This window comes from Eucyclogobius newberryi, unplaced genomic scaffold (genome assembly GCF_026437365.1).
Source record: "Eucyclogobius newberryi isolate DKJ021-1_F unplaced genomic scaffold, fEucNew1.0.hap1 SCAF_16, whole genome shotgun sequence".
In the NCBI taxonomy this organism is placed as follows: domain Eukaryota; kingdom Metazoa; phylum Chordata; class Actinopteri; order Gobiiformes; family Gobiidae; genus Eucyclogobius; species Eucyclogobius newberryi.
In genome coordinates, this window is record NW_027315790.1 from 19,033,218 (window position 1) to 19,057,808 (window position 24,591).

At 39.3% G+C, this 24,591-nt stretch overlaps 1 protein-coding gene across 2 annotated transcripts in view; it reads left to right on the forward strand.

Moving 5' to 3' along the window:
* The first annotated feature begins 274 nt into the window (after positions 1 to 274).
* LOC140361901 (oxysterol-binding protein-related protein 3-like) overlaps positions 275 to 24,591 on the forward strand; it is a 31,309-nt gene continuing 6,992 nt past the window's right edge. The window contains exons 1-12 of one of the 2 annotated variants that reach the window (XM_072447802.1): positions 275 to 321; positions 15,501 to 15,636; positions 16,298 to 16,414; positions 17,370 to 17,423; positions 17,503 to 17,616; positions 19,488 to 19,637; positions 19,711 to 19,801; positions 20,567 to 20,670; positions 21,350 to 21,442; positions 21,536 to 21,695; positions 22,445 to 22,569; positions 23,777 to 23,908. In XM_072447802.1, the coding sequence (XP_072303903.1) occupies positions 15,571 to 15,636; positions 16,298 to 16,414; positions 17,370 to 17,423; positions 17,503 to 17,616; positions 19,488 to 19,637; positions 19,711 to 19,801; positions 20,567 to 20,670; positions 21,350 to 21,442; positions 21,536 to 21,695; positions 22,445 to 22,569; positions 23,777 to 23,908 (1,206 nt within the window). In that variant the 5' untranslated portion in view covers positions 275 to 321; positions 15,501 to 15,570. The remainder of the gene's footprint in view (positions 322 to 15,500; positions 15,637 to 16,297; positions 16,415 to 17,369; positions 17,424 to 17,502; positions 17,617 to 19,487; positions 19,638 to 19,710; positions 19,802 to 20,566; positions 20,671 to 21,349; positions 21,443 to 21,535; positions 21,696 to 22,444; positions 22,570 to 23,776; positions 23,909 to 24,591) is intronic. The other variant, XM_072447803.1, reaches the window with a different exon arrangement.

Consider the following 24,591-nt stretch of genomic DNA (forward strand, 5'->3'; position numbering starts at 1 on the left):
TGTATCTCATAATCGCTGCAGGATATTAGACTTTACTTTACACAGAGACGTATTTCGAACTGTTTTTATGTCCAATCCACGTATTCTCACTCACCTGAACCACAATTGTTCCGTAAAGTCACGCATTTTCTCTTCTGGCTACGTCATTACCTGATTCTTTCAAAAACGTGTCAGCCTCAGCTTGGGAGTTCCGCCTATTTCTCCACTCTGACGTCTCATTGGCTAACTGTCAAGTCCGTCACTCTCTTTGCTAGACCTGATTGGCCGTCACGCAGACAAGTCCCCGCCCTCTTCCCCCAGCCACGACGAGGCACGGAGCAGGTAGTGTTGTCTGTTTCCATCTGTCACGAAAATAGGATGTTTTAGCGCTTATCTACAAAACGTAAGCTTTTGTGCCTTTAATACTCATTTCATACTTTAATTTATTTCACATTTCTACATTCTCTGTCGCTGGTTTTGTTGTTAAACTTTGAATTAACCGGCAGAGCTGACAGCGCCGTCGCTCCTCTTCGCTTAAACGTCTGGTCGAATTTCGTTTTCGATAGAATTGTTAATGTTTGTCGTTTTTTATGGCTCATGGCGGATGATCTGTTTCCCGCGCGGTGTTTGGTGCTCTGATGGCGTCTGTGGGCAGCAGCTGGAGGGTTTACGAGCACATGCATTGCTTTGGAAGTTGGACATGTTTTTGCTGACAACTTTGAATAGCTTTGCTTTGAAGCGGAGTGCTGACGGTGGAGCGGGCTCGTGTTTGTGTCGGTTATAGTCGATTAACTGGCTTTGGATAAGTTTGGTTTACTTCATAGTTGCAGGTTCAATTGGGTTTTTACAATTACAAGAAGTATTGGCTCTTACTTTACTGTTTTAATGAAGGTTAATGTGGTGTTTAGGCTGTCACGGACGGTTCTTTTAGCAGTTGACTAGTCGGCGATTATGTTTTTCGACCACAAACGATTTGTAATGAACATCGTGACTTTTTTAACCGACTAAAGGTTCAACTATAGCTACTAAATTCAGAATAATAACAAATAAAGTGTATTATTGAGAAAACCTGAGTTTGTCGTTGCTATAAAAGCTCTTTATGTATGTATTTTACAGTCTGTATAATCCAAATAACTATTACAATTATCTAACTGAGTCCAGATGACTACAACTGAAGCTTTTTCTACTATGGAACACGCCTGGACGAATGAGGGATTACGCCGACATATTACAATTATCAAAATACAACTACGATTTTTCAATATTTAAAAAAAAACAACAACATATAAAAGACAAAACATCAAAGAAAAATTACACAAATTGTTACAAAAACAAAATTAAATCTCATTTATTCTTATGGAATTGAGTTTTGGTGTTTTAGATACATCTCCAGACTAAAACTGTTTTTAATATGTTATTTTGCAATGATTAGTCGACCAAAAAACCCCCAATAAGTAGTTGTGTTTTGATCATTTGGACTGGACAGAATCTAAAACACAATACAAAATGACTTTTTATAACAACGACTGGAATCAAATGAAATACTAATACACTTTATTTGTGAATATTTCTATTTCTATTTTTGTCATAATACGTGTGTAATATTGTGATTTATCGTATCGACCTGGTTCAGACATAATCAACCTAAACTTTGTACTTTTTATTGCATTTCCATGAACTGCTTTCTCATAGTGTCAGATTGCAACATTGTGCTGTTCACTTCCAGTCATTTTACTTGTGGAGTAGAATATTCTTAAGATAAGCTATCTGGAAGTTTTGGAGCATTATTGATTTAATTATTATTTATGATAACACAACTACAAGAAGTCTTTGTGTTTTGTGGCCTGTAAAGTGAATCGTTTGTTGTGGGGCCATGGATCTTGTCTTCATTGTCATGGAATGCTGTTGTGTTGATATTTGAGATGTAATTCTTCAGGGCAAAATGTATGACTATTTCTTAGACCATTTCCTTGTTCCGGATATTGTGATATTATGTGACTAAAGCTGTATCACTTTTAGGGACCAATACAACACACACGTGCGTTTGTTTATTAGCGCAACGGAGCGCATCGCATCGCTCGTCTACCGTAGATTTCTGTCCACTTCTGCGTCAGCTCGAACTGTCTTTCTCCGTCTTCATTTTGCCCCGTACACCGAGGGAACTATATTATGATAGATCCATGCGCTTAGGCACGCGGAAACGTGAGGACGAGCCTGACGCAGCTGCAGGTGAGCGGTAGGTGCGTTTTATGATTAATACGTGGCAGGACTAATGATTTATCCACGCCACGAGGAAATATGATAAAAAATTTGCTGAAAAAAATCGTCCATACCACCTTTTTAAATAAACTTTTTTATTAGTTGACTAGTAGGACAGTCTTTAAGTGGTTTTAATTCATTCTATAGTGGAAAAAAACAAAACCCTAATTTATAATGTACTTTTTTTATCTTTTAATCACATTTACTTGATTTATTTTGTCATTTACACAGTTAAATTCCATAAAGCTGGTAACAAACTTGAGAAATAGTCATGTGTGAGGAGACATTTCTCAGTGATAATCATGAACATAATTGTTTTTTTCTCACAATAATCATAAGATTTGACATCTCTGCTATGACTAATGATATTATTTGCATTAGTTTGATATTTGGGAGCAAATTGTGAGTTTAATCTGCAGTTTTACAGTTTAAATGTTAGTTTTGTAACTGTGTGAACGCTTGTCTGATCATAGAGATGCATAAATGGTGTGATTCAAGGGACTACAGCCCTAATTGTGACTGACCTCTTATAATCCTGTAATACACGTTTCGTTACGAGTGACCGCATTGCTCTACGTGGTTTTAATCAGCATAAATTCATTATAAATGGCTGAGTTTTACACTTGACTGTCTGCTTACCACTGCATTGTGGCCGAGTGTGCTGAGCGTAAAACAAGTGTGTTCTTATATCAGGGAACATGAAATTCCAAAGATTTTTCCCCCGCACAGTTAAACTTTGAATACCCTTTTAAGGTATCTATGCATCGGGATACATATGGTACTGAGATTGACAATATTTGGATAGCTAAAGACGAGTGGACAAAAAAAGTCTTGTTAGCCCTTTAGCTTGAGCATTTCTTGTAGTGATGAAATAGCGTACGAGTTTCAAGTTGAGGATGGAAAGGATGTGTCAAAGGTGCTAAATTATCTGAACAAGTCTGGTCAAGGTGTGTGGGCTTTTAAAAACGCAGAGGAGCTACATGAATTACAGTGCTCGAAGGTAGAGCGGTGAGGAACAAGCGTTTTGAAACGTGGAGAGACAAACACATTACTTCAGGTTGTTTGATATTTAATATTTCTGACTGTTCTATTCTCATATTGATATTTAGACACATTTTCTGAGGAAACTTAAGCTCAAAAAAGTCAAGTTGGCATCATATCAAACCTTTAAAATTGACGGATTATACAGAAATAATTTGTTCCCTCATAGTTAGTTCGCTCAAAAGTCATATTTCAGTTAATTCAGGCATGTTTGAGTAACCCTGTATTATTCTATGCATTCAAGACTCTGAAAATGTCAGTTTTCACCGACCCCCTGTCACCTCCCACAACTCTGTATTTGACTCCAGGTCATACTCTACATGTACTCGTTTTCAAAAAATGTCACGTCACAATTTTTCACCAACAAAAACAAGCAAATAAAGGAAGTTAATGGACCTGTTTCTATTACTAAGCCAAAATGTAAAACAAAGATCTGTGTATGACATAGTTTAATGCCAAATACCAGGACAGGAAGCATAACATGTGGTCTTTAACATATATTAGTTGTGTCAGTGGCCTTTGAATCCCTGTTGCTCTTTGTCGCGTCCCGTGTTGTGCTGCTGAGCGTAAAGTGCTATTAAAGTCGTTCTCTGGTCGCTCTCTATGCAGTGACGGTCTGGAGTGTGAGGAGAGGCTGCACATGTCACACACAGGCTCATTTTCTGCTCCACTGGAGACGCCATCCACTGTCAGGGAAAGGCTGGTGTCAAGCTAATCTCGTCCTGATAGAGCTTTTGTTGATTGAGGGTGAATGTAGTTGTTGTATTAAAGGGGACATATTATGCACACACATCCTTGTACTTAGTTGTTGTTGTTTTTTTTTTTTAAACATTACCATTGTGAGTGATAAATGTAGACTTATAAAATGTCACTTTTCAAAGTTAAAAACATGTAAATGTCACTATGAAGGGGAGGGGCTTATCAGTTCTGCTGTTTTGAGTGTGAATTCAATGGATCTCTTTCTATTGCTAAGCCATTTTAGATCAATATAGCAATTTACAGTGCACACATGACCTATAAATGGTTCTATTTCAACGCTAAGTACTTAGAAAAAACGTAATACCTGGTTGGCTAATGATTTAGGTTTATATTATCTATTGGGCAGATTGAACACAAAATCGCTATAAATCAATACTGACTGTGGTATCAAATGTGGATTCTCATGCAAAAATATGAACAGATTTGTTTCATTAAATGCTCTTTTTTTAATTTGAATATATTTGTGAAATGCATTGTTTATATATTTGTTGTTTTGCACATATATTTACATTTTGTATGTTTTCTATATTTGCCTCAAAATAGGGTTATCAAAAATGTACAACTAATTTGTTTAAAAAACTCTCATTACTTTAATTTGAATCTTTCCTGGATCTAAATTGACTAGATTAAGGTCGAAGGACTGAGAGGGAAACACTGCATTTGCATAAAGGTTGAGGCAGTGAAACTAAAATAGTGAAACATCTTTGCTGTCCTTTAGTGAATTACAATACAAAGCACTACATTTGACTGTCTGGGTGGACCAGTGTCACGGGCTGCTCGATTACACCTTGTCACCTTCACGTGCCCTTGTAAAGTGACATGAGTCAGAAGGTTGTCATTTAGGCTTGGGAAAGTTCCTGCTCCTTGTAAAGTTTAAGTGCAGTATCTTTTTATCATGTCAAGGTTCGCTCATAAAACACATCGTCTCCACATGTTTTTTTTATCGTTTTTCACTTGTCGATCATGTGACGTGGACAGTATCCAGTTGGGCGTTTTAATGACCCAAGCACATGCCAGTTATAGGCTACTTTAAGCTACTTTTACCACTTGCACGCTATTTAATGATAATCTTTAGTCCTAATTGTCTCTTTTTAAATGGTTGTGGCCATAGTTGATGTATTTAAAGGGGCAGGATATTGCAAAAGCAGATCATGGGGTGAAAATGAGACCGTCGTGCCCTGGCTGCATCTAAAGGGCTCTGTGCACAGGAGCTAGGCTAACTGTTTCTCACAACTCATGCCATCAACATCAAGACAAGATTTTTATTTTTTTTATTTTAGACTGACATAGTTAAAACCATATAAAGCTATATTGGAAGTGCTGATGTTGACTCTGAGATGGCCAGGTGCTGTTGTGTGTGTGTGTGTATAAAGCACTTCAGCCTCAGCAAAACGAGAACTGCACTGTTAGCATGCTAATATTAGCTTCACCGTGACGATAAACTCTGCTCTGGGCTCAGAAACCCGCAGCGAATCATTATTTTGGACTGCTGCAAACAATTCTAAAATGAACTAGTAACACTGCACAACATTTGGATATCAAGTCAAGTGTCTGATTAGAAAAGTGTCACAAAGTTGCCATAACGATCTGATAAAAATAACTGTAATCTTGACCATCAATCAGCCAGGCATTTACAGACACATTTTGAACCCATGCAAACATATTATTATGATGATGATGATGATGATGATGATGATGATGATGATGATGATGATGATGATGATCCTCAAATAAACTTAGATACTTACCATTATCAATTGGCCATCCCACACTTAAAATGACTGATGTTACGCATTGTTCACATCCTGGTACAAACTTAATAATCATAGTCATAATTATTTCCCATTATTTCATCTTCCAACTTGTGCTGTTGTACGATACTTGTACCTATTCCTCGTGACCGTGAGCAAAGGACATGTGATGATGATAAAGCATGACGTTTTATCAGCTAACCACACTTCTCATTGTGTCGCTATTTACCAAGCAGCTGCCCTTGAGCAAGACTTCAAGCGCCCCCTCGGGCTTTGTGTTGACATTCACTTTGATGACAAGGCGAAGAAGGATTACCCATAAATCAATCTGATGTTTCCTTAGTTACAGATCCAAGGGACACACTAGGCTTTGCCGCAACTTGGTACAACTGCTAATGCTACAAGCTAATGTTGTGATGTTATTTTTGTTTCTTGAACTTGTCTTGCCCCCTGCTTCTGTTTCCAAGCAGACTACTTTTGCAAACTACCAACCCAATCACGCTTCTCCACTCAAGTTCTATAAATATATATATTTTTTTCTCCTCATAAAGAACAAAGAAGCATATTTTCTGCCTTCTGTGTCCATAGCAACGTCGTGTGGTCTAGCAGCTTCACAAAGTGTCCCTTGTTTTTGTGACTTCTCTTGGAGCGTAGATTCAAAAAGTGTTAACGGTCAGGAGTGGGAGGGAAGATTTCCGGATGGAGAGCAGCTGACTGACAGATTTGGGAAAGTTAAGTCTGGATGTGGTGGGATCCAGTGTGCGTGCAGCGTGTACAGCGTGTGCAGCGTGTGCAGTGTGCAGCGTACAGTGTGTGCAGCGTACAGTGTGTGCAGCGTACAGCGTGTACAGCGTGTGCAGCGTACAGCGTGTGCAGCGTACAGCGTGTGCAGCGTACAGCGTGTGCAGCGTACAGCGTGTGCAGCGTACAGCGTGTGCAGCGTACAGCGTGTGCAGCGTACAGCGTGTACAGCGTGTGCAGCGTACAGCGTGTGCAGCGTACAGCGTGTACAGCGTGTACAGCGTGTGCAGCGTACAGCGTGTGCAGCGTACAGCGTGTACAGCGTGTGCAGCGTACAGCGTGTACAGCGTGTGCAGCGTACAGTGTGTGCAGCGTACAGCGTGTACAGCGTGTGCAGCGTACAGCGTGTACAGCGTGTGCAGCGTACAGCGTGTACAGCGTGTGCAGCGTACAGCGTGCAGACAGGCGAAGGCTTCCAGGGAAAAGCTGTGTGTTGCATGGCAGCGGAGGGGAGGAAGATGAGGTGGATGTCATGCTTATAATATTCTTAAAGATATTAACTGTATATAGAAAGGGTGCTTCTGTTTTCAACAGAATATAGTTAGAGGTGGCAATATTGACCAAATGAATATTTTGAATGTAGGGCTGGGCAATTGATTGCATTTTAATCAAGTCAGAGATTTGGTTATGTCTAATCTTCAAGCATTTGATGTTCACTTATTTTTTCATTACAAGGTCTACAACTAATTCTGTGTTCGCAAAGTGATGAGATTATATACTTCAGAGAATGACATTTGTCTATTTTTTTCGTGTTCTATAAAGGCACAATACCTCTATTTTTTATTTTAATCTCTTTGCGATGGTCCACATGCATTGCTCACGTATCTTACTTTCCTCTGAGCATCGTATAATTATTCACCGAAATAAGTTTCTAAGTGCTTTTCACAATTTTCAAAGCGAGTTTTGCCGCCACGGTAAAGCTAACAACTACTAGCATGCTAAGTCCTCTCCCTCTGAGCCTCAGAAAACAGGCTGAGAATATTCAGTTCCAAAATTCCCAGATTGGTGTAGTCATAGATCGAGCTCAGCGATCTGCTCTGTTTTTTAGTCCATAAATCATCGCCCGACTTTGTTCAGAGCATTTCTGGCACAAATTAAATTCCTTACCACTGCGTGGCCTGCATTAGCATGTTGGGGCAGACTAGCTTGTTGATCTACCATTTGTAATTCCCTCTGCAGCCAGTAGATGGATTTCTAAGACAAATCCTGATAAGGGATCGTCTACACATAATTTAAATCCTGAGATGCCACAAAAAAAGCATGATTTAAGGACAATAATAACAATGTTTAAAAGATGGAAAACACAATGATGCTACTGTTTTGCACCTGTAGCAAAAATAGAACTATATTTTCAAGTGCAGTTAGTTTTGTGCATTTGAAAAGCCCCGGCGAACTCAATGGGGCTTTTGCACTTTTGCTGTAAAAGGATAAAAGCAGCACTTGACGGCGTTTCCTGTTCCAACATTGAAATGACTAATGCCTGGAACTGTCCTTCAGGCGGGTCAAGCGCTGCTGGCCCCTCAGCGCTCGCCATAAATCCCCAGACACTCTCCGTCACAATTAGGTGTGATGGAGGCGTAATCCGACAGATTAACCAGGATCAGAATCACAGATGCAGACCTTTTTATCTCTGCTAGTGATGGTGCACGGGCGGTCAGCTGCTTGTAGACGGGCGCAGCAGTGGTGGATGGTCAGCAGACTGCTAACGCTCCTCGTCTCAGAATGTGTGCACTGTAAACGCTGTTGTGATGTTGCAGCTCCAGGCTGGATGGAAACTGTTGAGGCATCGCATGACTTTGGTCGGACTGATGAGTATTATTGAGAGCAGACTGCGGGAATGTTTGGAGGAAGGCAACAGCTTTAATATTCAAGGATTATCTGGGATCTGTCTTCCTCAAACTTCCTCCGTGGAACAGATGTTTCACTTGCTCAGTGTGTCTCTTTTCAGAAGTGATTGATGACAAATCTACAAAGACTGATGTGAAATTGTTGCCAAGGTTTTCTCTCATAATTTGTTGACTTCTTTTTGAGCACTAAAAATGAATCTGTTTCCCCCACTGTTCAATATGAACATGTAACTGCTCGCTACTGTGACATACTCTTATCGGTTGCATTGCAGTTTTACACAGCAAGTCAGCGGATCTGTTTTTAATATGTTTAGAATCACTAGTTTCCTTTCTTATTGAAGAGCAATTCATTCCCTGGTTTCAATCCCAGCTTTGTCTTAATTGAGAGAATGTTTGGTGGCCTTTTCCTGAGCCGTTCCAGTCCGTGCTTCACTTCCACTTCTCACTCACGTCCTCAATGACGGGTCGGTCATCTGACCACATCCATAATGTACAATGGAACCTGTCGTGTCTTTTGGTCTGGAGACTATGACACACACTACAGTCAACCAAAACAGACAAATAATGTTGGATTGGGCCTGAACAAATATCTTTAAAAATGTATTTTTGAGAATTATTGTAATACTGAATAATTATTAGAATCCCACGCATTTCAGAAGTTGTGTGTAAACTGTAGTGTTGGATTTCAGTAAACAGAATAAAACACAAACTGTCCGTCTCAGTTCTCCATGTATGATTCATGGCAAACAAAAATAGTATTGTGTTAACTAGACAAAAGTTTGCTTTGTGAGACTTAAGTCATGATTAGGTGATTAATCGTTGCAGCCCTCGATTTGCAGCACTACGTGCCGATTTGCTGGAGCATCTTCCCATCTTCATGACGGGCCTGTCACACGAGTCGGGCATATGTCACTGCAGTACGCTTAATTATATCTGCCTGTGTGGACAGAACGGAAAGGTCACCAAGATCGCCACGAATTAGACTCATTTACTCAAAGTGCTACTGGAGAACAGATTATGGGTGTATCATGGTTTGATAATCTCTCCCTCTCGATCACATTTCTGGGCAAAAGCCATCGTAAGCGCGCTGCCTTTACATCCACCATAAACCTTCGATTGCTCCGTTTAAGCCCCGTGAGCCTGCTGAATGGAGCGCTCTCCGTCTTTACAGATCATTTACAAGGTGTTGTGTCATTAATGATTGACTTGTGATTATGTAACAGGCAGCGGCAGCAGCAGGCGTGTAGTGTTACAGTGAAGAGGAGGTCTGCAGGTATTCAGTCCAGCAGTAATCACTCAGTGCAGGTAAGTAGGCCGCTCAGTGAGGCGTTTAGGTGAGCAGGGTAGAAGGCAGGCGCCAGTTTTATTCAGAGATAGTGAGCTGACAAAAACATCATCTCTTCATACCTCTGTTTGTCTTGGCACTTGCTGGAAATGTTTAACCGAATGGTAATAATAGTGGCTTGTATTGGCCATAACATTTTGGGTTTAAGAGCTACTGTTGCATGTTGCAACTAGTTCCCAAAATGTAAAACAAAAAATGCATTTAGTATCATTATGCCTGAAGTGAGTTGCTTTTACTTATATTTAGGATTAGTTTAGTGCCTGGAGCAATTCTTCACTGGTGTTCACTTCTGCTAGTCTCCTCTTTGTGCAGCTCCCAGAGAAAATGAATGGGAGTTGGTGTTGAGCGTTCACTGAGCTGCAGAGGCTGCACTAGCTCTGATTCATGATCAGCTGCAGGTGATGAGATTTAGGTATTGATCATTCAGATCAAAGAGAGGATGCAGATGTTTATTTCTGGTGTTAATCACAGCATCTGGCAACCCAAAGGTGAGGCTCAGTCTGCTTTGTGATTGGACAATCGTCTTCAGAACCAAAACTCCAAATGAAAACATCACTTGACTATTCTGTCCAATGTTTTTGTAATCAAGAATACATCTATAATAAATAAAAAATACTACTTTTCAAGTTATAGAAACGTTAATTTCTTTGAACTTCCTCATGGTGTAAAGCTCGAGGTTGGGAACATTCTGTGTTCCATCTCTAACCCAAATTGTTCTTTTAATATAGGAAAAAAATATATAGTAAAATCTTCCTTTTTTTGGATAATCTAAATGAATGGTTCAGTAAGTTGTTCTCTTTTGTTTGACCATGGCTGTTGGACCCATTAACAATATTTAATGGAAAACAAACATTTACTAATATTATTGTATAACACAAGGATTGTGACAATATTTTAAAAGCATTTTTGTCTAAATACAGTTTATATATGTCTTATGGTTGAGTTTTTTCATTGCATTCTTTTATCTTTGATGATTTAGATTACATCTAGAGTCTTGATTTTGAAAAAAGAAATTAAGAAAAAATAATAATTACAATGCCCACAGTTGACATTTTGATTTTGAAAAGTGTTAATAGTATTATTTTGTATTTCATAAAAGGGGCATTACCTGTTTTGTGCCATCTTAAAATTGTACAAAAACGGGACTATCACATTTTAAACCCTTTCCAGCAATCCACATGTATTACTCACTAATTCATTCTCACATCTTAAATATTCAAAGGAGTATATTTACGGTATAAGCCCTTTCTCCAACTTGCAGTGGCCAGATCAGAGTTTTGTTGTCAGTGTAATGCTAACAACACCTAGCATGCTATCAGTGCACTTCACGGCCAGAGAGTAAAACACTATAAATAAATGCAGAAAGCACATCCTGGTCTCATTTTCATACTTTTCCCACAGAGCTGCTTTTACGATATACATGTACTGGGGCAAGACAGAGTTTACCTGATTACCGGTACTTTAAAAAATAAATAGAAATTGGGTACAGTCCCTTTTAACTTGTAACAGTAATCCTAAATTGCAATTTTTATGCAAACATGATACAGGAATGCTTAAAGTTTATTCATCTAAAGTTGAATTTTTTCGAAAAAAGACCTAAATATTCTGATATGGCTGTATGTTAATCTTAGGGGGCCTCAAAGCGGTGGGGCCCTTTGCGTGTACCTACTTGACCTATAACTAGACACACCTCTGTGCATCTATACTGAACACAAAGTATGGTCTTGTAAACTTTTTCAAGAATTAGCAGCTGCACCCCCCTTTCTCTCCCCCATGCCCTGCTTACAGCTTGTTTTGGGTTCGTTGAGCCGGTGTTGCTATGCTCCGTCTCCGTGCTGGGTACAGGAGCACAGCACATTTTTTCCCCGCAGATGACTCATGCTCTGGGCATGCCACCGCCCGCGAGCTCTGCTGCAGGGAACCATAACAAACAATGTCTGTAATCACCAGACTACTTTCCCAGGATGTTCTGAGGATATTGTTCTCTGTAGTTTCAACTCTCAGGTGCACACTTATGCATGCACCTGAGGGATTGGAAGATGCATGGGAATAATCGTGTCAATTAGAAAGGTTTTTCACATTTTTAGTATACAATTTTACTATACTGTGCCTCCATAGGACTGTTCAGTTAATCCAATTTTAATCACATTATGGTAATCATTTTTGAATTGTCAATGATCTACCTGGGTTTTTGAAAAGAAAAAGCATTTTGTTTGGAGTAGGGATGTCACGGTATCAAATTTAAGAGTCACGATTATTGGTGGAAAAATGTCGCGATTTTACGATTGATCACGATTATTGCCGAAAGAATGTATGTTTGAACTTGCCAATATTCCTGTCTGAGGATTTAAACAATTAACCTACTTACCATTTAATCCACCAGATCATTTTAAAAATAAAATATAATGGCCACAAATGGATTGAATAATATAAATGTAAGCTTATTGGTACATAATTGTAGCCCTTTTTGAGTATTATAAGATTTATTATTGAGAGGTTCTCTGCTTGAAAAGTCACTTTCCTTTGGCTCCCATCAACAACAAACAGCTTTGTAAGGAATAAAACCGTGTTTCCAGGTAAGATTACGCTCTGGCACTACCTGTCTCTTCCTCTTTCCTCCACCCTCTCTTTCCTCCTCCTTCGTCGAGCTTTTGCGTTCCCTGACTTCACTATCGGCTCACGCTGAGCGGCCGCTCCGTTGACTCGCACTAGTGTGGCCCTCCGTGTGGAAAGGGCCGGTCGTTCAGCGTGTCACAGTCGCGTGTACGCCAGACAATACAACAGTTTAAGAGAATATCAGCAAATCACATAACTTTGTATTCAATTCACACTAAGTTATTACCAGAGTATATGAAAAAGGTGCAAAGCAAGTACAAGAACATAGTCGTGTGAGGGTTTAATCTTTCTCACTCAACAGTTCCTCCTCTTGTGGCTCTATGTTTCAATATTCATTTCAGTCATGTGTGAGTCCTGATTTAAAACGTGTTAAGTCCGGCATGAGTTAGACCTGGTTTAGTTCTGGGTCGGTCCTGGTCTGATAGTGGTCCTGTCCTCTGCTCTCTGGAACAGCCTGCTCCTGACATTCTCAAAGGTATTGAGCATTATTTGTGTCCTTCTGGCTTATCTTTAAAGTAAATCATTACCTTTTTAAATTAAAACATTATTGGGATCTAAACTTGTCTAAAAGTGCTGCAGATCCAGCGATGTCTGCGCTTGTTACTTAAAGATGCGTCACTTTGGTTTGGTGACTTTAGCAGCTTGAAATTGTGTGATTAGTGGCAGTTTTTGGTGAAACTCTAAGCTTTAGATGAAGTGGTCTATATTTATTACAGGTCCTCAAGGGTGAGGCCCAGAGGACACCTGGGGGCCCGTGGGCACCAGGTCTCCTTTAAGGCTAATTATGTTGTAGTTATTATAATGGTACCTAAAAAAAATCTCTAAAAGCCAGGTCAGGTAATATCAAATCAAATCAAATCAAAAAGTGAGATTGATCAATACATAATTTTTTTTTTCTTGTATTGCTCCATCTCACTTTTTGCTTTGTTGCCCAGCCCAACCACCACTTTCATTTGCCATTTGCAGAGTTTCATATGTGATATTGACTAATAATTCAGCCGGTCATTTTTGTATTACTGAAGTTCTCCATTGTAAGCTTTTTCAGGCATATTCATATAAATGTGTCATGGGAAAAGCTGCTGGGTGGGGCTGGTCATTGTTGAATGTTACATAAGAGTGAGAATGCAGCACTCCCTATTCAACCACGGCACAGCAGGCTGGGACCTGTGTGTTCCTCTTTGTATGGTGGCAGTTCCCAAACTGTGGGCAGGGTTACGAGTACACGAAATGGATATGATTGTCAGGACTGGAACAAGAACTTTGTTTTTGGACACTTCAAAAATGTGAATCCAAAAATGTGGTAATCAAATAAAACTGGAAAGTAAGATAACTCTCAAAAATGTCCCTAGATCCCCTTTTTTGTCAAATCACTCTGCAAGTTTCTTTTCTTTTTCTTTTTCAATTAGCTTTACATTTTGCATTTTTATTTAGTTTAATTTATTTATTATTGTTATTATTATTATTATTCTTTCTTTTTAAACTTTCTATACAATTGTAAAAAGTAGAATTTTCAGTTTTTAGTGTGGATATTTTTAAGATTTTGAGTATTTGTGGCTTTAGAATGAACATAAAGAAATATAAAAGTAAAGGTTATGTTTTGTCATTGCACGTGTCTTTCTGTTGTTAACATTGATATATTTGAACTGTATTCTAAAAGCAATGTTGGGAAGTAAGTAGATACATATACCAGAAATATGTATTCAGAATACTTATTTAAGACCAACTGTATGCTACTTGAGAACTCTTTCATTTGGTGGTGTTCAGAATATTGTAATAAAATCTAAAGATACATGGCTGTACTTCGTCAAGCAATACAAGCTGCAAATAGCATGGCAGTGGTGAGAAAATAAGAAAAAACTTGTGGCGAGCGTGTGGGATTTGTTTCCTTATCTAATCAGTGATAAATGAATGCATAACAAAACATTTTTTACACTAATATAATGCAACGTAAATGATTATATTTAGTCAAAGTCTTGTATTTTATTCTATTGAACACTTTATTTTAATATATTTTTAATTTATCAGTTATATAGTTTATATTTGAGTATTGTTTTATTTTGTCGTATTCAGACAAAATAATGGAATATATTACATGCATTTCAATGTAGGTTTTCGGTATGTATAAAAGTGATTTCAAATAGAATCCTCTAAAAGGGACTGATAAAAACATGCCCGGAGCGTTGGTGTGGACTGAGGACTGTCTCTGTATGTTTCAGTTTGGATTTCTAACATGTTTTTGTCCTCGTGAGTGCTGCAGTTGTTTAGTTGTAGATGTTTAGCAGAAGCTTCACAAAAGACCTTTTTTAAAGTTTCAGTTACAGGAGGAAACACGTGTGGTGCTGTTTCAGGCCCGTGTGGACAGGGAGCGGAGGATCTAATAACAGTGCAATCTTTGTGGTGATTAAAAGCAAAGCGTATTAACTAACACTACATTCATACACTTATGTGAGGGAATGTACATTAAAACATGCTCGCTGCAGTTGAGACGTCGACAGTTCTGATTCTTGTAATGTTTTAACAGATTTCTCTCAAATGTTACTGATTTCTGGATGATGAAATTTGCATTGTGAACCTTTTTAAAATTTCACATCCTTTTTCTAGCATTTCATTCTTCATATACTTCTCACTTCACTGTCATGTGATCTGCAAAGGTGGAAAGTATGGTTTACTGTAATTGAGTAGATTTTCTTAAATTTTAAAATCTTAGAAAGTCCCAATCTGCTACAGCTAGCAACTAACAATAATTTGAGTAGTTGATTAATCATACAATTATTCTGCATTATCAACCAATAAAGTTTGAAATGTGCTGAGTGAAGGCTTCTAGATAGAAACTAATTACGAATAAAGCGTTTTGTTAAGGAATACAGGAAATAGTTAGTTCTTTTTTGACATTTTTGCTTTATAAATGCCACTGTTTCTTTATACGTTGTAGGTTACCTGATCATACCTGCTACATTTGCATACAATAAAACAAGCAGGAGCCATTTGCTTAGCTGCGTAACGTGTGTTGTTGTTGTCGAATCACGTGTTCTCATGTTCTGGTTCAGTGCAGTACATGTACCTTTGTGTCTCCGTTACATTTGGCCTTTCACCTCTCTACAGGTGCGCCTCATCGTCACGGTGATGCTCCCCTCTCGCCTCTGCTGCTGACAGAACTACACGCCGGCGCTGAATGATGACATCACCATCACCGACGCTCAGTGACAGCAGCGGCTCCTCCAAACATGACAGCAACCAGGTATGTGTCCGTCCGTTTGCGCGTTAAATGTCAGATTTCCACCCCAAAAATTATAACGTTTAAGAATTAAGACCGTTTTAAATGGAAAAACGGGGTAGAGGACAATCTAGAGAAGAGAAGAAGTTAACCTGTAGCGTCTCCTGCTCCACAGGATTGATTAGTTTAAACTCTGTCACTAATGATTATTTCTATTGTATTTTATGTCTTTAAATATATTATCATACATTACAAAGATTGAAATATGGTAATTCAAGGCTTCTAGATAAAGAATATTTATGAATGAATAGTGTTCATTGAAATTGTTTATTCTTTTCTGACATTTTGATTTAATAATGCTGCCATCTTTGTTTTTAAATGGGTATTTTTGTATGTGTTGGTCTGTATAGTCCAGATTACAATGATCAAGATACAATTACAAGTTAGTTTTATTAATGACTCATCAGTCGTTGCAGCCGTGCCATACAAAGCAATAACATCGTCCCGGAGACCAACGAAAAAAATAATCTACTGCACATGAAAAATACATTTCAAAACTCTGATCATAATCATATAACTTTGCTCAATGCAGCTTCTGTGTCAGTAGTTTCTATTTTGGCAGTTGTCATAGTGACCCGCGTGAAGCTGTTGGCTCATCCTATATTCCATGGCTGGCTCTGTGCAGGACAGCTGGGAGATCGTGGAGGGCCTCCGGGGGGCCCCTGCCAGCATCAAGGAGCCCGACAGACAGCAAGGCTTTCTGCTCAAGAGGAGGAAGTGGCCCATGAAAGGGTGGCACAAGGTGGGCCAGACCTGCACTGGACTGAGCGGCTGGAGACGTTAGACAGCCTGCTGCTTTGTATTAGAGCCACATCGGTCCTAAACATGCTGCACAAAAGTGAGACTGAGTCCTTCAGTTTCACCTGCAAGATCACTGGACTTTTACGGAGCTGTAGCCGTCTTTATTTACATTTCTCAAACCATGAAAGACGAGCTAGTTTACTTTTTCTTAACGGCCTTCTGTAGCACTTTCCTGGTATTCAAACCGTTCTCAGCTTGTTCCCAGGGAGAAGTGGAGTTTTGTCAACACGCTAACAGCTTCCAGCCAGCTAACGGCGCACAAGACACTACTCTTGGGTTTATGACTGATCAAAATAGGTAGATTCAGATTCAGTACACAGCCTAAAACATGTTACACTGCCACGTGAAAACATTGTATTGACACTTTTATATAATCGCAAAGGTTGAAACTAGTCCATGCCTGACAACAAAATACAAAAGGCTTTACTTTGCAGAATTAAACTAGGACTAAACCAGGATTTAACCAGGACTAAACTACTACTAATTAAACCAGGGCTTTAACAGTAAACAACAACTTGAGTAAAAGATGATAATATTTAGAAGACTGGCCTTGGGTCTTAAGTTGAATTTGCCTGTTTTATATATGTAATAATCCATACAACCTGCGTATTGCCTTTTAAATATTGTCAGAAATGCATTCAATTCTTGTTTTAGTTCAGCAGATACCATTTGTTTGCTTTCAAGTGTTTAAAATGTGTTTATAATTAATTCGATTTTTCACAAAAACCCTCAAATGTAACCGGTGTACACGCCAGAGCTGCACCACACGAAAGAATCATCCGTTTTAATAGAATAAAATACTGCACACACAGTTTTTGATGTTAATAATAGCGGTAGTAGCAGTTTTTTGGATGGTTATTACTAGTCAAAGGTTTTACATGTGCCTTTTCTTCCAGAGATACTTTTTGCTGGAGAAAGGCATCATGAAGTATGCCAAACGCGAAGGAGACGTGAGTACTCTTGAGCGCCACCTGTCTGTAGTTGTTGCATACACACATTAGACAAGGTTTGTGTGTTTGTTTTTCCCAGATTAAGAAGGGAAAGATCCATGGCTGCATCGACGTGGGCTTGTCCGTCATGTCCATCAAAAAGAAATCCATGTGCGTCGACCTGGACACGGAAGACAACATCTACCACCTCAAGGTCAGTCAAAGCTGCCCTACGGGACTTCTCTGGTGATGGCTGACTATGTAGGGATGTCCCGAGCAGGTTTTTTTGGCCCCGATCCGATTCCGAGTCATCTGATTTTGAGTATCTGCCGATACAGAGTCCCGATACGATACTTTTGTAACACAGTAAAAAATGCACAAATCCAACATAAACAGGTTGTCCCCAGTTTTTATTTTATTTTTTAACACTTTAACAGTGCATCTTTCTTTGAGGCAGCTTGCATAATAAATATTTGAATTAAATTTGAATTAAATAAAAATAGCAGCTCAACTTCAAATACCCAGCAGGCATGTAGACAAATAAGCAAAGTGCGTATTAAATGAATCAGTGTCATAAAGTAAGGCCTGTAATGTGCTTTTCAGAACTGCACTCTTAATTCTCTTCTGGCTTAAATAATAAAATGTACGTTTTTCTTGATGAAATCCGTCTGAATGTCTTCGAGTAAGCCAGGGGTACCTCGCGGTAGCCACGGTGTCACGCCGCACAGCGCACACTCCGCACCCCGTGTCTGTGCTCACAAAACCGCACGTCAGCGTTGGTCGCGCAAAATTATATTGAACCGTTGTTTGTCAATGCCCAAGTTATTGAGCATTTCTCCTTAATCTGACTCTGCTGTGTGGGATCCGTGAACTTCCTCGGACATGCAGGGTCGCACGGCGTAATCACAACTAGAGTTTAAAATGTCGTGATCCATTCATGCATTATACGGAGGTGAGAGACTAATAATAAGCTTGAAATGTATAGGGCTGATCAAACTAATCAGAGTAAAATTTATATCCAATCACTAATTGGGACTCAAAATCCGATTTTCGATTGAGTCTGAAACCACGTGATCGGAAATCGGGCCCGATCGAATTGCCACATCCCTACTACTATGTATGCATTTTTTCACTTGAACACAAATACTGATACAAAAAAGACAGTTCTAAAGAAAAAAAACGTAAGTTGAAACATGAAATTTCCCATCTGAAAATGCAGAAAAGCTCTCCTCTTGTGTATCCTCATTTAAAACCGACTTCTTTTACCTCAGATTTATTTATTTATTGACTTTTATCGAGCCAGGATAGTCCCACTGACATTTAGAATCTTTGCTTGTTTTTCTCCCAAAATCTACACTCTTTTTTTTTTTTTTTTACTAGCAGCCGTGTTTGTGTTTATCTGATTAGTTCTCAGGATGTACAAGTGCACGGTCCCTCAGTCTGGTAGCATGAACGTGTGTATTTTTCTAATGAAACACTTATATCTTCATAGCATAAACAAATCTAATGAGACTCCTGCAGTCAAACAGTGATCGCTTTGCCATTAGTCAATTAACACATTATCCCTGAACACCACAGATTTACTATTGAGGTAATATAAAGTAGGGCTGCAATGATGAATAGACTAATCGTGACTAGTTGACATGATTTTGATCATCATAGTCATTTTCTCTAAAACACATTTCTAAAAACAAAAAGTGTGGTGTGTGTATGTATGTTACATAATGTACATAAACAAAAAAGAATGACTGAGTATCAGGTTCATGATAATTGTCCCATTTTGACCATTGTCTTTTAAATTTGTCTATTTTAAAGTTGAGTCCTAAGTATTTGTTCCATTTTGCATATGTCAGCGAAATAATCTTTTAAAATGCTGACTAAAATAATCATTAATTGCAGCCCTAATATACAAGCTATCAAGAAAAAAAGTTTTTGCTATAGCAGGTACTTTTCCAACGATGATGTACTGTCAATAGAAACAAATAATAATGTCAGACATCAGGCACATGTAGTTTCTCCTCCTCCCACAAAAGAAAGTGAAAGCGTCTTGTTTATAGCGTTTAAATGTATTCTTGTAACACTCAGATCAAATCACCGGAGCTGTTTGAGGAGTGGGTATCCAAGCTGCGGAACCATCGAGTGTTTAGACAGAACGAGATTGCCACGTATCCAGAGAGACACCTGTTCAACCCGCACGCCGTGGCCTCCCCCTCCCTCACCGACTCCATCAGACGAGTAAGGACTTGTACATTTGAGAAGCAAAAAAAAACCCCAAAACCTTCTGTGTTATTGATGTTTGCATTTATAGCGAACCACTCTGACCAAGCAAGCCTCTGTTCACCAGGCCAAAGTCAGTTCATGGCTCCACTCCTCCGAGGACATGGACAAGTGCTGCAAAGGTCGGAAAACTCCCATCACTCTTTGCGTTTATGTTATTCCAAGTTTCACTGTGTAATTTAAATATAATGTAAAGGACACAGATCGTGCTAAAGTGACCGTTTCCTCTCCTTTACCTGTGTTATAATGTTCCCTCATCAAAAACATACCCCGAGTTGTATTTTGTTTCATTCGCGCTTGTTTCATCAAACCTGTTCATGAGGTTGTCTTCTCCGTAGCGCTCAGAAATGACTCCGTTTCAAATGTCCTTGCGTAACAGAAAACGATCGCGGAAGTCTCCTTAGCAGTTGCAGAGACCCCAAACCCATCGTTGTACTCGTTCTGAGCTTTTCCGCGGTCAAACTGGGTTCAGAACGTGCACAAAGCTCTTTTAAACACTGCTTAATGGTTTTATTTATACATTTCTTTGTTGCTCATTCCCACTTGTGACAGCAGATGGTGCTCAAAAGCCCACATACCTCATTGGAAACAGAGATGTCGTTTTTAAAAGTGTGTTTTCTCAATACAGGCATTATTTGAAGTTAGAAAATGTAAAATACTAATCCTGAGCTGACCAAAATCATCGTAAAAAGAAGTTAGTTGAATAGTTTACTGAATCGTTTTCTGCACTGATATTAGTGACGAAATGAGCAGGAGAGGCAGAGAAAGCGACTGAATAAAGAGGAGCAAGAGAGTGCAATGTGAATGCCTTGATTGGTTGAGAGATGAAGAGAAGTAATGGGTTGAAATGAAGTATTGAATGTTTAATTGCCGCCTCTGTCCCTCAGACCTGGAGGAGGCGGAGTCCTACCTGCTGGAGCTGAACCTGCTGCTGAAGAGCATGGAGGTCATGCACCGCACACACTCTGCTCCGGCCATCACTGCTCTACAGGTACGAGATCACCGCTCTGTACTGTAGGTACAAGGTCCTCACAAGGGATGGAACAATAACTGAATATTGTGATATCGTATCGTCAAAGTCTCACAATGATATGCTGCGCTGTCACAGTAGATCCAATCATAAGCTTTTGTTGCAGCGTCAGCTAAAGAAACAGGGGAATTCAGTCCATGAAACAGTCATATTCATGAAGAAATGACTGTTATTAAGCACAACACTTCATCATATGGATTATCACAGTAATTGTTTGCCAAGGCATTTTAAAAAGGAAAATACCCATATTTACACCTGTTGGCCTCTTCAAAATATTGCAATAAATATGGTATCGTCAACCATCAGATTCATCTCTTCATATCTTTGTAATATCGTACTGAGATTCCTCGTCCCCTTTGTACGTAAGAGTTCAAACTGTCAAATACTGGTACACGAGCTGCATTAAAGTCTGTCAAACAAACATTTCAACATAAACTATAAACAGCTTTTTACTTGGATATAAAAATGAGTCTGTGTTGTGTCCTTGGGCAAGACACTCGCTGGTGTATGCACGTTTGTGTGTGTGTGTGTGTGTGTGTGTGGTGGTTCTTTGATGTAAAGTGCTTTGTTTGCCCATTGGAGGTAGAGACGTGACCGTTTTTTGCATTTATGGTGTGGTGCGCTTGTCTTTTTGGGGCAGCATGTTCCTGCTTACGACATTCCCAAGAAAGAGAAGAAACCCAGAAGATGGCGCTCTAAAAACAACGGCAAAGAAGCCAAAGCCACGTTACAGGTCAGTGACTGGACTCAGTAGTATTCTTGGCTCACTCGCTCACTGAACAATCTTGACACGTCCATATTGACCGTCCGATTGTTGGTCTTCCAGGTGCCCAGTTGTATCTCTTCCAAATCCCCGCGTCTCCATGCGTCCAACCCAAACCTGTCCTCCACTGAGCCGCAGTGCCAGGAGCCCGGCCCCGAGCCCCCAGACTCGCCCACACCAGTGTCCCTGCTGCAGGAGGACTTCTGCAGGCTGGCCAACAACAGTGAGTCTGCGACACGGCTGCGTTTCACTCTCCTTTGGTTCAATCATCTTTCTGAAACGTTTACCACTTTTATTTTTTTATTGTTTTTTTATTGAAAGAATAAACGCAGACCAATCAAAACTTTGTGTGTGAATAAGGATACAGTCCAGTAACATTGTCAAAAGAGGAAAAAAGAGAAAGAAGAAGAGAAAAAATAAATAAATGAATAAAAAGACAGAGAAGAAGAGAAAGAAAAAAGAAAGTGCGGAGTGGGCGTAACCAGAGAAAATGCAAAGTGTGTATTGTTTGAGATTACCGTTTTTAGAATAATGCATCCAAATGAAAATAAAATTGACCACTTTTAATGGCATTTTTGTCCCACAAACAGTATTTTTACTTTCAACAAATAATGCCTTTTGCTGAGCTTCTCTCTTTGAACTCTCATAAGCAACTGCAAACTGTCATGATCATCAAACTTTCATTACAGACTCGTAGTTCAGAGTTAAAACACACACAAACAATGTCAGTACATACTTTGACCTGATTCAGAGAGTTCAGTGCTCAAACTGCCGTCACAATTAAGCATTTTTCTATTACAATCACAATAATTGTTGCGCTAATTGTGTCATTAATCCATGTGCTCTGTGAAATTGAATCGCCTGCTGAAATAGAACATCGTGTAGAGGCATGTTGGAATACCACGTGTGTGTAAAAGGGTGCTGGTCTATAAGACTGTTTCCATGACAACTGTGGTCCTGTGCCTTCGGTAGTCTACTCCAACCTGAAGTCGGCCTACACCGCGCTGTCGTCTGAGAGGGATCATCTGAAGCAAACCATCGACCGGCAGGCCCCGCCCCCAGCGCAGGTCATGGGGCTCAAGACGGCCTATGCATCTGTAAGTCACTCTGGCATTACTATTATTGATTTAAACTATATCATTACTAGGGTGTAACATTTTTAAAACGACTAAACAATACGCCTACAAAACAATTGTTGACTGTTTGAAGGGATTTGATTGGATACAGCTCCTTGCTTTAAAGATGCACTATGTAAAAACAATAACCACTCTTAATGAATGCCACTTTCCAGCAGAGGGCATTTTGTGCACTTTTCTAAATCACCATGCAAGCTTTTCAAAAGATTAAAAAAAGAAATAAAGAATGAAGCGTAGCCTACGCTAGGAATTGACCAATGGGCTCTAGCTACTGGTTGCAGAGGGAATTGCATAAGACAGACACAAATGCTAGCTTCCCTCCGATATGCTAATGTAGCCACACGGTTGTAATGATCGTGATTTTAAACGTCTAACGTTGATTTTATGGACTTAAAAACAGCGCAGAAGATCTCAGAGCCATGTCATAGGTAGATTATGACTTCACACCAGGAAGTGTTTGTGACGCACGGAGGGAAACATTTTGAACAGAATTCATTAAACTTAAGCTAAATATAATGTCAGGTAAGTTTGTAAAAACAAAGCAAAAAAATAAACTTAACTTTTGCATAATTGAATTTACTTCACCAATATGATGACGGTAATTCTGTGTACATCGAAAATGTTCTTCAATATTATTCTGTGCAATTGTAATTTTGTGGTAATTAAAAGCAGAGTGGGAGGGGAAAAGCCCTGAATCACAATATCACCAATAACCTATAATGTAACCTTTTGCCCCCAGGCGTTATATGATGATATGATTATACTAAAACATGAATGATAATTGAAAGAACAATGAGACATGATAATAAAGCTAGACTCTAAAATGTGATGCTGTATCAGTGTTCTCGCTGCTCCGGCTGTCACCCGCCATGCTCAAAAGATTATTATTATTCAAAATTATTATTAAGATAACCGTGGGGTGCTGCGGCGCTCGCTCGCACGGTGATCTAGATTGCCCTGTGAGCGGGCCCCATGGTTCTTTTCACTCGGCAGTACTTTTTTTAAGTACTTTTCGCGAGCACCACGGTTTACCTCAGCCCAGCGAGAACACTGCTCTATGGTCTCGATGTCTGTTCGCTGGCTTCTCTGACCTGGTGTGTTGGGAACCAGTTGGAGGTCATTCCTTTTGCTCGTAGGTCGTGATGTGTTGTGCTCTGTCCTGTTGCAGGAGTATCAGGCCGGCTCCCACTCGCTGGTGCATCAGGCCTCCAACGACAGCAGAGCCTCCATCCCAGAGTCCATCTCCGAGTTCTTCGACGCTCAGGAGTATCTGCTGTCATCCTCCTCTTCAGAAAACGAGGTCATATTCAAAGGCCTTTTCTAGATGAAATATGACTTTCATGGTTCTGATCTTGAGTGTTTCATGTCACAAAATTCCTGTAACATTTTGAAAAACTGCATTCTATCCATCTATAAAGGAGAAATGCACCGATCAAGTGTGTTTAGTTCTAATACAAATCCATGGCTTTCAGAATGATGCACATTTAGGATGGTTGCCAGAGCGAAGAACAATTTAAAACCAAATATTCCTCAAAATGTTGCATAAACCACTTCATATGAACATTGATGGACCACTGAGGGTACAAAAACAACTTTTAAAAGTACAGTATTTCGTTTGATTTCAAAACCATCATTACTTTATATCAGATATAATTGGCATATTATGAAAAATACCAATTCTAACTCTTTTTACATTATGATATGAACAAGAACTCGTGAATGTTCTCACTGTTACAGTGTTGCTGCTGCTTGGTGTACAATTGATACAGCATAAAGTACTTAAGTTCTTTAATTCTTTTAATGATTTTTTAGATCGTAGAGATTACCTAGAATTATTGTGTTGCAGTATAAAACACTGCTCAATAAGCTTGTTTATCAGAGAGATGGAGAATTAGCACCGTTGCCATAGCAATCAACAACTTAAAAACCAAATATTGTATCTTGAGGTATTGAAAAAGATAGAAAGAGATAATGGATTCTGTT